Consider the following 15,844-nt stretch of genomic DNA (forward strand, 5'->3'; position numbering starts at 1 on the left):
CTTTAACTTAGTGTCTTGTCATTGCCATTTAAAAGCTGATTTGAAATAACCAGTTGCTTCAGTATAGGAGTCACCTCATTCGATGCTTCCCATATCAGAAGTCTCAACAAAAAAAAAAACAATACAGTAGTGATAAGATTTTTAAAAATCACTGTTAACAGTTAGTGGGGTTGAATAAATACTCCTGCTGGATTAGTAAGAGAAAGAAATCGTAACTTTTTTCCTAATCATATATTATTTTAGTATAACTGTATCTAGAATTTTTCTCAGTCAAAAAGAACTGAAGTAAGAGTCCATACATTAACTTACCACACAGCCTGCTTGTTAACTTTCTATATCTTTCATACCTTCAGCATGCAAGGTAAACTGCAATAGTAATAAACAAATATTCAGTTAAGTCCCTAAATACCGCCGTGCTCAAAAAAACCCCAGATATGGGAAAAATATCACTCTTCACTGACATGAGTTTGAATTCCCACCTCATAAAACTGTTTCCCGTTTGAAATTCCGTATAATGTCTTCATCTCAGCATTTACTGGCGTATATCTTCAGCTGAAATCACGGTTGCTAGGCATTCAATTATTCATCTAAGTAGCAGAAGGCCTGAGGCATGTTCACATTTTCAATATTTTCCACCTTACAGCCCACCTTTGTGTCCTTGTTGCTCAAAAAGAAACTGATACACACTTTTTTAGCTGCGGGAAATATCACCTGGAAACAAGGCCAGCATAGCTGTCCATTGATTCCTCAACTCTAAAGTGCATTAGAGCCCCTATTTGCATGCTGCTGTTACACTATGAGACTTGTGGTGTGGGTTTTTTTCAATTCCTTTTAAGCAGGTGTGACTTTTGTATAAATTATGTAGTGCTAGATCTTGTTTTTAAAACAAAGCTTCTTCATCTTTTCCATTTCCAGCAACCTAACAAAAATTCTAATATTTTCCAGTAATGATTATGAAATAGAAAAGATAGCGGGAGGGGGAAACGTATTTCCTAGCAAGCAGCGCCAGTTTTCTAATTTTCCACAGTTAGATATAATTTATTCATATGGAATAGAATGTGTTTGAGACTTTGGGAGTTCAGCTCATGTCTGTCTGAATCAACAACATAAAGGTCGAGTGAATGGTTGCTGAGTTTGCTCTGTACTCTCCTTTCAAATAACAAAAATGGATACTAGATACAAATTACATTCCAGAAATTGAGGGGAGTCCCTATAAACTGACTTCTTTCTTAAGATACATGCATAACTCTCAGTAACATTAACAGTAGCTATACTTGTGGAGCTATGTGCAGTACTACTGAACTTCGCTGTTTTGTGGCAGATCACTCAGTGGGTAATCTGTTCGTAACTAGTCGTGTCTTTTTTTCCAAAATAACAGCATGAAGCAAAAGAAAATAAATGTTTATTCCTGAAAAACACATGCAATCCTTCTTAGTTAAAAAAAAAAGGACATAGAAAATGTAACTTAGAAACATTACGGCAATTTTGTTATGCCATTTCTTTTATTTAGAGAATGAAGCAGTCAAACATGCAAAAGATACGCCACCTACGAAACTAGGTAAGCAATGCTGCGTTTTATGCATTCATTACTTTTGAAGCTGTTATTTAAAGAAATTGCAAAATGCAATTGTATATGACTGTTGTCAAAATCATGGCCTTGTGATCTGTTTTGCTGTATAGAATGGTCTGGACATGTCATACTATAGCTAAGGTAGCACAGTACGTATTTGTAATGACGGTTGTCATCTTCTGAAACCATATATATATCAGAGGTCAAATTTCTGCTTCTGTAATTCCACCAATGTTAAAGAAGTTATAGCAAAGAATTAGAACCACTTTCTGAAAGAAGTGCTTTAAATGGCTGTATTTCACTAATTGTGGGTATCTGCTGTTTATTTGGTCTTCACAGCCTTCCTGTATGACTCAAATTCTCAGGACCAGCAATGGTTTAATTTTTGTCCATAGCAGGTGTTATACGATAGACTATTCAGATCATGACCTGGCACTATCCATCTTCTACGATAAATGTCTCTGCATATCATAGCTCCTATGTGGCCTCACTTTTACAAGATAGAGCAAAATTACTGCAGGTGTAGGAAGCAGCACTGTTCAGCTTCACTGTGAAGCAATCATCATGTGTTAAAAAAATCCCATCTCCATGCTCCTTTGTGAAAGGAAACAAGTGAAGGATTAAACTTCTTGTTGTTAGTATCATTCATCCTTAACTCCAGCTCAGCAATTATCATGTGCAGATGAGAACATCCCTACTATCTTCATGCATCACTATTGTTATTAATTACTGTGAGATTACTAAAAAAGCGTTTTGATATGCAGTACATACATAGAACTAATAAAGCCATTCTCCACCATAAGAGTATTATGCTGCACCTGACTGTTCTGACCATTTTTCTTTCCTCTTTTTACTTCCCAGTCAAACTGAAAAACACTGCAGGTACGTGTCGTGTCTTGTTTCCTACGGAATGTAAATCTTGGTTTTGGATGTATGTTGTCTCATTTTGCATTTCTGCAATTTTGTCATGTTAGATAATGCTATTTTCTTGCTTGTACTACAGATACTCTTGTATTCCATCTGCTTAGTAACAACCGAACACACCAAAACTAAGTACATTTACAATTTAATATTGTGGACCTGCAACATTCAAACTCTTTTTGGAATTTTTACTTTTTACATCAGTTCAGTAAATTATGCTAGTAGTATAACTGATGCTCTTGTGCTTTTAGAGGAGTGTAGACACACGATTTATCTTTATACAAATATATTTTTTTATTAAAAATAACAAAATGGCATGTACCATAACTGAATTAGACAACCTGATGACTTCTTTTGCCATTTGGAAATTGCTGTTTTTGTTAATTCACTAAGCACGTTCTTGGCCTTCTTTCAGTATAATTTTTTTTTCCTACTTTAATAAAATCTAAATTCACAGAATCACAGAATCACAGAATAGTAGGGGTTGGAAGGGACCTCTGTGGGTCATCTAGTCCAACCCCCCCGCCGAAGCAGGGTCACCTACAGCAGGCTGCACAGGACCTTGTCCAGGCGGGTCTTGAATATCTCCAGAGAAGGAGACTCCACAACCTCCCTGGGCAGCCTGTTCCAGTGCTCCGTCACCCTCAGAGAGAAGAAGTTCCTCCTCATGTTCAGACGGAACTTCCTGTGCCTCAGTTTGTGCCCATTACCCCTTGTCCTGTCACTGGGCACCACTGAAAAGAGCTTGGCCCCATCCTCCTGACACCCACCCTTCAGATATTTGTAGGCATTTATAAGGTCCCCTCGCAGCCTTCTCTTCTTCAGGCTGAACAAGCCCAGTTCCCTCAACCTCTCCTCGTAGTGGAGATGCTCCAGTCCCCTCACCATCCTTGTAGCCCTCCGCTGGACTCTCTCCAGTAGCTCTTCATCCTTCTTGAACTGGGGAGCCCAGAACTGGACACAGTACTCCAGATGAGGCCTCACCAGGGCAGTGTAGAGGGGAAGGAGAACCTCCCTTGTCCTGCTGGCCACACTCTTCTTGATGCACCCCAGGATCCCATTGGCCTTCTTGGCAGCCAGGGCACACTGCTGGCTCATAGTTAACCTGTCGTCCACCAGGACACCCAGGTCCCTCTCCGCAGAGCTGCTCTCCAGCAGGTCCACCCCAAGCCTGTACTGGTGCATGAGGTTGTTCCTCCCCAGGTGCAGGACCCTGCACTTGCCCTTGTTGAACCTCATCAGGTTCCTCTCTGCCCAGCTCTCCAGCCTATCCAGGTCACACTGAATGGCAGCACAGCCTTCTGGTGTATCTACCACACCTCCCAGTTTGGTGTCGTCAGCAAACTTGCTGAGGGTACATTCTAACTCTTCATCCAGGTCGTTGATGAAGAAGTTAAACAAGACTGGGCCCAGTACTGACCCCTGAGGGACACCACTTGTCACCAGCCTCCAACTAGACTCAGCGCCGCTGATGACAACCCTCTGAGTTCTGCCATTCAGCCAGTTCTCTATCCACTTCACCGACCACTCATCCAGCCCACACTTCCTCAGCTTCCCCAGGAGGATATCATGGGAGACTGTGTCGAAAGCCTTGCTGAAGTCAAGGTAGATAACATCCACAGCTCTCCCTTCGTCTACCCAGCCAGTCATGTCATCGTAGAAAGCTATCAGATTGGTCAGGCATGATTTCCCCTTGGTGAATCCATGCTGACTACTCCTGATAACCTTCTTTTCTTCCACTTGCTTCATGATGGCCTCCAGGATAAGCTGCTCCATCACCTTTCCCGGGATGGAGGTGAGGCTGACCGGCCTGTAGTTCCCTGGGTCCTCCTTCTTGCCCTTTTTGAAGATTGGAGTGACATTGGCCTTTCTCCAGTCCTCGGGCACCTCTCCTGTCTTCCAGGACCTCTCAAAGATGATGGAGAGTGGCTCAGCAATGACATCCGCCAGCTCCCTCAGCACTCGTGGGTGCATTCCATCGGGGCCCATGGATTTGTGGACATCCAGATCGCTTAAGCGATCCCTCACACAGTCCTCCTCGACCAAGGGAAAGTCGTCCTCTCTGTAGGCTTCCTCTCTTACCTCCGGGGCCTGGGATTCCTGAGGGCCAGTCTTAGCACTGAAGACTGAAGCAAAGAAGGCATTCAGTAGCTCTGCCTTCTCCGCATCCTCCGTCACCAGGACACCCGCCTCATTCAGCAGCGGCCCCACGTTGTCCCTAGCCTTCCTTTTGCTGCTGATGTAGTTGAAGAAGCCCTTCTTGTTGTTTTTGACATCCCTTGCCAGCTTCAATTCCAGGTGAGCCTTGGCCTTCCTCGTCGCATCCCTGCATGCTCTCACTACGTTTCTGTACTCTTCCCAAGTGGCCTGTCCGTCTTTCCACATGCCATGCACCTTTCTCTTCTGCCTGATCTCCGCTAGAAGCTCCTTGTTTAACCATGCAGGTCTCCTTCCTCCTTTGCTAAATTTCTTTCTCAGGGGGATGCATTGCTCCTGTGCATGGAAGAAGTGTTGTTTAAAAAGCGACCAGCACTCATGGACCCCCCTGCCTTCGAGAGCCCTGGCCCACGGGATTCCTCCCAGTAGCTCCTTGAAGAGGCCAAAGTCAGCCCTCCTGAGGTCCAGGGTTTTGATCCTGCTTATCGCCCTGCTTCCTCCACGCAGGATCCTGAACTCGACCATTTCATGGTCACTGCAGCCGAGTCTACCTCCAACCTTCACGTCCTCCACCAGTCCCTCCTTGTTTGTTAACACGAGGTCCAGCAGCGCGCCTTTCCTTGTTGGTTCCTCCACCACTTGCATCAGAAAGTTATCATCGATGCTCTGTAGGAACCTCCTGGATTGCGCCTGCCTAGCTGTATGGTCTTCCCAGCTGATGTCAGGGTGGTTGAAGTCCCCCATGAGAACCAGAGCCTGTGACTGTGAGGCTGCTTGCAGCTGCCTGTAGAAGGCTTCATCAACCTCCTCCTCCTGGTCGGGTGGCCTGTAGTATACACCCACCGTAATGTCACCCGTGTGAGCCTGTCCCTTAATTCTAACACACAAGCTTTCAACTCCTTCTTCACTTGCCCCCAGGCCAAGCTCAATGCATTCCAGTTGCTGCCTCACATATAGAGCAACTCCCCCACCTCTCCTTGTTGGTCTGTCTTTCCTAAAGAGTCTGTAGCCATCTATGACAGCATGCCAGTCATGCGAGTTGTCCCACCACGTTTCTGTGATGGCGACCAAGTCGTAGCCGTCCTGCTGTATAATGGCTTCCAGCTCCTCCTGTTTATTGGCCATGCTACATGCATTGGTGTAAACACACTTGAGCTGGGCTGTCAATCTCACCCCTGGCCTTGGCACTCCAAGCCTAGGCTCATCCCTAGTGAGCTGGGCAATATCCCCTTCCCCCTTCGAACCTAGTTTAAAGCCCTCTCAATGAGCCCCGCCAGCTCGTGGCCAAGAATTCTTTTCCCCCTTTGTGATAGCTGAACTCCACTTGTTGCCAGCAGGCCCGGTGCTGTGTATACCTCCCCATGATCAAAAAAGCCAAAATTTGACCGATGGCACCAGTCCCTGAGCCACCTGTTAACCAGGTGAGTTTTCCTGCCCCTTTCAGTGCTGTCCCCTGCCACTGATGGGATGGAGGAAAACACCACCTGCGCCCCTGATCCCTCAACCAGTCGCCCCAGTGCCCTGAAGTCCCTTTTGATGGCCTTGGGACTTCTTTCTGCTACCTCGTCCCCGCCAACCTGCATTACCAAGAGGGGGTAGTAATCAGAAGGCCGCACCAGACCAGGGAGTTTCTTCGCAACATCCCTAACCCGGGCCCCAGGGAGGCAGCAGACTTCCCTGTGGGATGGGTCCGGTCGGCAGATCGGGCCCTCTGTTCCCCTCAGAAGGGAATCACCTATGACAATGACCCTCCTTTTTTTCTTAGTTGAGGCAGTTGTAATACGTGGGGCTGTCTGACTCGTTCTAGGCAACCCCCTGGATGGAGCCTCACCTTCACCCACATCCTCTGTGGCCAGTCCCTCACATTCCAGAGCCCCATACCTGTTGCTTAAGGGCAACTGAGCAGGTGAGGGAGGCCGGGGGGAAATTCGCTTGCCCCCCCGAGCAGGGACCTGTTTCCATTCCCCCCCATCTCTTAGGCCCCCTCTTTCTGCTCGGTGGCAAGAGGGTTGGGGGTTCTCTGCTTTCTGTGGAGCCGCCTCCTGCTGCCGCTGCCTCAGGGAGGGCAGGATGCGGCTCCACCAGTCGATCTCCCTCTCACACTCCCGGATGCTCCTCAGCCATGTAAATTAGAGAAAGGAATATTTCCATTTTAGATGGATTTTGAAGAGGATACAACGTGAATTTTTTGCATAACAAAGACTGCCACTGAAGGCATTGGATGAAGTCCTTGTTAAGGTCAATAAGACTTCTTCATAGATAGAGACTGGGATCTATGCTTATTGTGGCAAGTCATTACACATTACATACTGCAAATCACAATCGGACAACAATCAGAAGGACAGTGTTTAAACTGTGTGCTTTGAATTGTGAAAATTTTGAAGTATGGACCTTCACAGATGAATTAGTTGTAGCCTCTGAAAAACAGGATCTCTGTTTTCTTTTTTGTACTGTGCCAAGTGTCAAGACCAAACCATGTATTATTCTGATGTGAAGTAATCTACAAAGAGTATCCAAAACCAAAGCCAAGCCCCATGAGACACAGACCTTCCTCTGCTCCAGGTCAAAAGCTGACAATAAGACAAGGAAAACTGATTCCATTAAGCTTTTTTAATTAGTCTCCTATGTTAGGTGTTGGAAGTTAGACCAGAAGAATACCCGTTCTTAAACACCTGTCAGAAGACACAGTGTTATTCTGAACCACGACTATAAAGGGAAAGGGGGAACATGAAGCATCTGAATTGTGCCAACACTGAAGGATCTCCTGCAATCCTGAATTACAGTGTTCGGTTTTCAAGTTATCATTGCAAAATTATTACTTCCTCTGAAGCTATTAGTGGGTTTATTTCCTTTTTTTGTCATTATTTTAAGAAAATTTTCCTCTATTTGATTCCATTATTCAGATTTGTTCAGTCTTATATTCACTGGATCTGTTTGTTGACGTTTTATGTCTTCTGCACTGATTTATCTGAGAGACCCACCGATGGAACTCTCTATTAGAGAATCTTCAGACATCTAAGTGACTAATTCCTCATGCGTTCTGTAATAAGGATTATTTTAACCCGAAATCACTGTCTACAATGCTTTTTTATCAAGAGCTATATTACACTGGCATATTGTGAGTAAAAGGAACAGCCAAGAAATTTTCCCTTGACCTTTTCAGAGGGATGTTTGTACCACATATTTGAGCTTATATCCTGCTGCGTGAAATTATTATAAAGGTTAACTGTGCCTTTAGAAAAAGAAAAAGAAAAAAGAAAAAACAGTAATAAGTAGACCTACGATCATATACAAAAGTAATTCTGCTTATACTGCCTATTTTGAGCTAACCATCCTTGAATAAATCTAGTTCAAGATTTTAATCACCAGAGCTATCTATTTTAAACTACTTTTTTCCACTCAAAGAAGAAAACTTAGTTGGATCACTGCCTTCTTTATTTTTAGAGCTCTATATATCTTTGCTTCATATATTTCTCAGCCAGGTGTACAGTATACTTGCCATAACATGAACATAGCTATCATGTAATTCAGTATGAGATGCAGCCATGGACACAAAATACTCGCTGATTTTGGAGTTCAGGTCTAGTAGAAATGTGAAATAAATCCATACATATATCTTGGACTGAATTCATACACACTTTTTACCCTGAGCAATCTTGCTATAAAAGTAAATGGGGTTTGAATCAGTAGAGAGGTTGTATTATTAAGTGAATGACACGTTATAAACAGAAATACAAGGCTGAGTTTGAATAGTCCCCGAATTAACAACAAATACATTTGTATAGTAACCTGCTAAGCGAATTACCATGCAATTATAAAAGCAGTTAGTAAACTATCTTATTTTTCACTATTTCTGTTTTGGCATGCAGAAGGGTCTTTGACAGCAATTGATCCTATATCAAATCCAAATGTGTAATGAAACTCAGAATTTACTCCCCTGCATACTGACTAAAGACTCTCACATTGTGAGAGGTTACCTTGAACAGAGGACAAAACTAGTGGCATTCCTTACTCATGCAAGAAGTCATACCAAACCACACTTTGGAATCAAGAGGAAGAACATGTAGGCTGATGTTTCAGGAAAAACCTAAGCATTGGCCAAACTATTTTCCCATTTATTTCTATAATGAAAGTCCCATGATAAGGTTAAATTATTTCACAAAGCCCTCAGAGTGAGTGGAAGTTTATTGATGTGTTGGGAGGAGAAAATTGTCCTTATGTTACATACACCAGAGGGCAAAACTAACTACCCTTCAGGTCAACAGTCTTCCTGTACCTCACAGTCTAAGGGAATCAATCGTTAATCCTAAATTAGGATATATGCATATAACTGAGCCAGTACAGATCCCTCAGTCAGGCAGCCCCTCAGTTAAGGAGTGAAAGCATGAACCACTTTCCTAGATTTAGTGCCTCAGACAAACCTCTTTTTTTTTTTCTTCTGAAAATGAGAACATGCGTTAATCCATGGGTCACAACACAGTAATGTATCAGCTTTCAGCAACTATAAGCATGATCATAAGCAGAAATGTAAATATTAAAGGACTTAAGCACATTAGCATTTAATAGCAGCAAAACTGGCCTTTGCTGAACGTCCGTGCTGCCTAAATATTGAGGGCTGACATTTATGAGTATCCTTACGAACAAAGACCTGAATTAAAGTTTCCTGGGATGTGTTAGTGAAAATCATGCTTAATTGCTCAGTCTTCCTGTTGAAAAGCCATCAAATGAAGCATTTTCACCTTGGTGTGAGCTATAGAACTTCATGTTCATCTGAAGCCAAAGCTCAGCATGAAGAAAATACAGAGCTTATTCAATCAAAGGAGACCCTGAAATGTTTCGTGAGCATATTCCTTTTTTATGCATCTCTAGGTTCAAGGAGTAAAGGTTTTGCTTGGCTGGTGAGGTTATTCTCTTTCCTTAAAATTGTGATCTAAAATAAATCTGAGACTACTGAAGTAGTGATAGGTAAAAAAATCTTGGATTCCAATCCACAATTTAATTCATTACTTTGATTTTAAAAGAGTAATGATTGTTTACACCAGGGAATTTCTATCCCATTTAATTGATCCATTTTCATTGATTATTAGGAGTATTATAATAGCACAGGAATATATGCTTCTTTTGTGCTAGGGGCAGTGCAAAGATGTAGTCAAATTTTTTCCAGCTCTCAAGGGCTTTTACTCTTAAAAGGCAAGGCCAACTGGTAATTCAGGAGAAACTGTTATACAGGGGTGAATGCCCGCTCTTCAAAGTCAGTGTCAGTCATTGGTTGGGGTGTGAAAAGAGGGTAATAATTCAACTGAATACATTTATTTGAAAATAGCATAGTCAGCTACAACCTTGAATGCCTGATTAAAAATAACTCTAATTAAATATTTGCTTGGTGGAAATCTTTGGCCGGCAGAGTGTTTGCATTTACAAGAACAATTACATGCTGGATTACAGTACTTCAAAGAGTGAGACTCTTAGCTTTCAGTGTGAAATTCTTGTACACACCCATTGTTAAGGCACATTTCTTTGCAAATTAATATCCTGCAGAAAAGTTGCAGATGAAAGAGAAAGTCTTTTTAAGTGCTTACTTGCCTTGAAAAAACATGGTACTGAACCTCATATTCTTTTCCTTCCCCGCTTCCTCTTCATTTCTGATTATTATCCTGGAGAGCCAACAGGTGAAATCCCAATAGCAGGTAGCTATAATATTTCTCTGGTGTGTCTTAAGGAGAGAATTAATGAACTTAGCTGTGTTGATTAATACATATTGTTCATCAACAATGAACAATGCTAATGTGAACCAGCGCTGGTAAACTCACAGCATTGCAGCCAACCAATTCTCTACGAAAGACTTTTCTGATCGGCTCGTGATGTTATTTTCACTGTTCATCTTCTGCAGCATGTTTCACTGAGCTAGGCACAGGTGATCAGCACTGAGCAAGCTGTTGTTAATCAGATAACACGTGCACCAGAATACATTGAATAAAGCATTATTACAGCTGGTTGGAAGATATGAAGTGAAAATGCACAATCCAAAGGGAGCCTGACAGTTTTCTGCTGTAGTCAACAGGGAATACTGAAATGGGCTCAGACACCTGAAGCAATACACCTTACTTAATTTCATTTTACCTTGTTGAATAGAGTCACAGACAAAATGTCTGTGTTTGCGGGCTGGGGAAAAGGATGCCGAAAAGAAAAAAAGCACATGTTCCAAGTGAATGTACAGTTAGAGGAAAATAAATTAAATAAAATAAATTAGAATCTGCTGTTGCAGGACTTCAGAATGGTCACATTTGGTGGTTCCAAAGGTCCATATAGCTCTGTGTCCTGGGCTGGGTTTTTTTTTGTTTCTTTGTTTCAGACAATTGACATTGCCCTGGGAAAGAGGGTAAGAAGCATGCAATAGGCACAGGGATCCTTCCCTGATGCATTCTGGCCACCAATAATTAGGGAATCCTGGCAGTTAGGGAATTACAGAATTCTAGTGCCCAAAGCCTTTACCAGGAGTTTCCAAACTACTCTGCAAACAGCAATATTCAAACAATTTCCAATGACTGTTCGGAAAGCCCAGAACTGCTGCTGCCACTAAGGGTAGCAGCCACCGTTGTAGTATTAGATACATTATACACATGCCATGAGATACATTTACCACAGTTATTATTCCAGGGAAACTGCTAGGGAGATCAGCTTTGTGCAATGTACTTATTGTAAGAGCCCCGTATTTCTGATGTTTGTCACTTAATGTTGTTTCCTTGCAAATCTTTCTAGCCACGAAAAAAACAAAGACAGCTAAGGAAAAAGAAGGTAGGAATTTATTCTGCCTGTGCATATATATGTGGAAGATCACAATAAAAATTTTATGAGATTACAATTTTGCATGTGTTGCTATTTGAAACAACCCCTAAAAGATCTGTGTTAATTTTCAAAAAATTTTACTTGAAAACTTTACATAATAATCTGTTCAGCAGTCAATTACCTACCTTGAACTGTGCTACTTTTTCCTTGCTAGAAAAAACAGCTGAGAAGAAACATCTGAAAGATCAGAAAAACAAAGGTAATAAAGGGAAGAAGATCTCTGCAAACAGCAATGAGAATGTAAACATTAAGTTTTCTCCTGGGACTGGAAAGAGGAGCTTTGTTAGTCTTTCTAAATATAAGCAAGCCAAAATGATGAAATTGTGCATAAATCCCCAGTAATTGAATGTCTGATGGCTCCTTTGCATGAGAGTATAAAGGATTACATCAGCACACCCAAGCTGGCTGCATCGGTGCCATGCCTGTGACCCTCCCCGGCTGGTGCAGCATCAGGCTCTCTGCAGGGTCCTCCAGCGCTCTGTCCGCAGACCAGTAGGATTAGTAGTTCCCACTTAGTCTGCTGTCATGGTCCCTAGTGAGAGAGTGTAAATTTCATCCCCACAGCTTGTGCAACACTTTCGATCACCAGCTTCAAATTGTAGAAGATAGACTTCATGCTCACCTATATTCTGACTAGCCTGTTGGACACAGCACTGCCTTGATTGTTTCCCTACTGTAAGATGCAAACAGAGAAATGGTTTCTGCAATACCTCTGAAGATAATTAACATGATAAGTTACACTAATTTATTAAGTCAGTGGTCTAAGACAGAAATGTCTTCTCTACATTGGTTAAAGACAGTGATTTCCATGTAAACATTGTATAGTGAAGTCCTGGAACCTCGAAGGGTAGCAGTTAGTTAGTTGTACTGGTGCAAGTTTGCTAAACTAGTATCTAGAAGCAGTTTTCTTCTATGGTTATACTAGACATAAAATTTCTATGTTTAAATAATTTACTAAGAAAGTCATGTTTAAAAAAATGTCTGTTTTACACAGATTCCTATCTGTGAGCTGATTTCAAGAAACTAGAACGTTTCTCATTAAAAATTATTTAAACATGGTGGCCTAAACCTGAAGATTAATTTGTCATCTATTTTGTACTTTAGGAGTCCCTCCGGTAAAAGAAGCTCCACGACATCACAACCTGACATCAGGTACGTGATTTAACTTTATTGTAAAGGAACTCCCTTTTCCTTTCCAAAATGTTCCTTTTTATTTTCTGATTTTTGGTTTTTGTTTTTTTTTTAAGAAGATCATACTTGCAATATTTTCACATCTTTCATTCAAGTCCAGGGGACACTTTGTGATGTAGGCCAGCTAGATCAAATCCATAAATATTATTCCTGTGGAGAATGATTTGCTCAAATGGTATTGCTCTACCTTCTTCCTGAACTTTTAAGTATATATTCAGCTAATTAAGTTATAAACCAAGTGGCCTGCAGTTGATTTGGCAGTGCATTGTTTAAAACAAACATATGCTCCTCATAGAAAATCTGTCCCATAACAAAACCACATAAGGGGAAGCATGTTCAATTTATTTTCTCTCACATTAATAAATACTGTCTTCCACCACTATGTGCCCTCTGCCACAACTTCCCCACAAAAAGGGTGAGTAAAGGAGGAGCATCTTAGGAGGAAATCTCCCTGCATCATGCTATCAGTTAGCTCCATGTTTTTCCCAAGGTACAATAAAAATAAAAATATGTTCCACATTCTTGACTAGCATAAATTAATCCCTGTGACTTCAATGGAATTGCATTGATTCATGACAGACAAGGATCAAACTCTTTAATCTCACCTGTGAGGTACAACTTGTTTGCACAGAAAAAATGAACTAACTAATAACATGGTTCCTCCTAGTGCAGTTTTGTTGTCTTAAACTACTAAGGAAAGAATTTCACTTCTAATCATCCAGACTGTTTTGTTGTATACAATTTTTTTGCTTCTTTTACTATAAGTAGAATGCTTTAGACTCCTACATACATGATACAAAATATGTAATGTATGTATCTGTATTTAGAAATATCTACTTATCTGTCTGTATAAATTTAAAATATTTGAATAAAAATAAAAATGGTAGATAAGTATAAAAAAAAGTACAAACTAACCTGACATAAAGGAAGCGAAAATGCAAATTAAATACTAAGATCAAACATCCAAATGTTAGCATGTTTATTTGTGTGAAAATATTTGCACACATAGCTCACAAGTCTTTGATGTATAAGGGCAAGCACATTTACAAATAAGAGTGGCTTACTTTTTTTTTTTCGTCTTTTTTTATTATCATTAGGAACATGGAGTCTGAGAGTCAGATTAAGCTTTAATTTCTCTTAATGATTCTGTTGTTGAAGGATAAATACAGAAGGTACAATCTATGCTAGCAAAAAGTTATTAGTATGTCATTAGTCTAGAATTCATATAGGTCAAGTAGTACACATCATAATAAATAACCAGTAAGTTGAACTAGAGATTTTTTCCAGGAGAGAACAGAATTATTTTATGGAGCAAAATTTCAAATTCACTGTAAACCAGGAATGTACTAAAACTTGGCTGCCAGTGGACTTTCTCTGCACACCACACTCCTGCAAAGTTCACATCATTCAAAAACTGTGTTACTGTGGCTTTCATTGACAATAATTATTATGACTGGTTAATTTAATTGTACATTATCATAGTGCAATTATTCTTAGCAGCTCTGTGCAAACAGTTCTTCATAACTGGCTTTGCAAACAGAACTTGCTATGTAAATATTTTCAATCAATTCTTTGTCCACTAAAAAAAGAAGATAGTTTTCAGACAATGGATGAAAGGTTTCCAGAAGAACATCAAAGTGATTTCTCTTTATGAACGTTGTTTGTGGGTATTTGCTCAAATTGAGAATTTAAAAGTTGAGACCAAATCCTAGGTCATGTACACTTCAGTTAGAACTTGATATCTTTTTCCTGTGTTATTTGCAGATGAAGCCAGTGCATTTCCCCCAAAGTACTGAATGCTAACACTTTTTGCTGATAAATGGAAGTAGAAAAGGATTTACACTTTCTGAGCTAATCTAAAAATTTAAATAGTAAATCTTCTTTCAGCTTTCCAAAGCTGAATAGAGTAGATTCATATGTTCTTAGATTTTGATCAGAGTCCTTCAACCTCTCCCTAGTATTAAAAAGCAATCAGATAAAAACAAATAAGCAATTTTAAACAGCTGTACATATCTTCAATTTTAGAATGCACATTTAAACAGAATTTTAAACAGTACAGTACCTTTCATAAATAATGGTGATATATGCAGTAGACACTAAATTTCACTCCCTTGTAGACCTGCAAGCAATTACTTAAAATTCTTTCCCCTTCTTTCTCCAGTTCTAAGCGTCAAAATTTACATTTGTACCCAGACTGAAACTTACCCCCACAAAAAAAAAAGGGGGGCGGGAAGTTCTTTGAAGTCCTGGGGTTTTTTTCTGTCTTATAACAAATGTATTCACAAGCAGACAGATTAAGATTTTTTGACTCTTGGAGTAAAATTTGAGGAGTGTACAAATTCAACTCTGTGATGAGGAGTGTCTTCCATACACTTTATGTGAACAACTTTATACTTTTATATAAACCCTAGTTTGTTTCAAGGTTTACAACAGCACATGAAAATCTAAATTAATCAAAAGTAGGTTATTTGTATTGCAATTACCTTGTAACTGTCCTCACAGATGAAAACTCAAGAAATGATGTGGGTTACGTTTGTCTTATCATTAGTTCAAGAGGTTGACATTTTCTCTGTGCTATTTTCTGAGCCCACGGATGTACGGATGTGGCAGAAGTAAAGAGAGGCTGTGATGAAACAGCATGAAAAGGGAGAAATAATGAGATTGATAATAACCGCATATAAATTTCTTTGTTAAATTAGAGAACTGTGTCGATTATTTTCAAGGTCAATAAAAACTGAGCTAGTCATGTTAATTTCCACATAAATACATGTGTCATAAATGGACTTACTTAATTCTTCTATCTACTCTCGTACATTATTAGAGGCTTAAAACTTTCTTGGGCATGAGAACTTCTATAAGTACTGTCTCGTCAAAGAAGTTGTACCTCAGGGAAAACTAAAATTATCATTAAGCAGAGCCGGATCAACATTCATGTGAACATACTGTGCTAGCCCTTTTATTGAAAAAATCATTTGTCAGCAAGATTTATCCTCTGCTTCTGCAGTGACAGAGAACAACAGTTTTTCAGATGTTTTCTAGCATAAGTAGGCATCATTTCATCATATTATCAGCAAAAGATATTCAATGGCACATAGTGATCATCACATGAAAACCTCAGCAACTCCAGTGGATAAATTCATTACATGTCTGTATTAGCAT

General features: G+C 40.3%; 1 protein-coding gene across 18 annotated transcripts in view; it reads left to right on the top strand.

Annotated features, from left to right (window-relative positions):
* The window catches only part of TRDN (triadin), a 255,762-nt gene that overhangs the window by 215,346 nt on the left and 24,572 nt on the right, over positions 1-15,844 (top strand). For 12 of the 18 annotated variants that reach the window (XM_075414134.1, XM_075414122.1, XM_075414124.1 and 9 more), the window contains 6 exons: positions 1,511-1,558; positions 2,432-2,452; positions 10,309-10,335; positions 11,408-11,443; positions 11,649-11,693; positions 12,599-12,646. In XM_075414134.1, coding sequence (XP_075270249.1) covers positions 1,511-1,558; positions 2,432-2,452; positions 10,309-10,335; positions 11,408-11,443; positions 11,649-11,693; positions 12,599-12,646 — 225 coding nt within the window. The remainder of the gene's footprint in view (positions 1-1,510; positions 1,559-2,431; positions 2,453-10,308; positions 10,336-11,407; positions 11,444-11,648; positions 11,694-12,598; positions 12,647-15,844) is intronic. The other 6 variants (XM_075414125.1, XM_075414127.1, XM_075414135.1 and 3 more) reach the window with 2 other exon arrangements.

The sequence above is a fragment of the Opisthocomus hoazin genome, chromosome 2 (assembly GCF_030867145.1).
Source record: "Opisthocomus hoazin isolate bOpiHoa1 chromosome 2, bOpiHoa1.hap1, whole genome shotgun sequence".
Lineage (NCBI taxonomy): Eukaryota > Metazoa > Chordata > Aves > Opisthocomiformes > Opisthocomidae > Opisthocomus > Opisthocomus hoazin.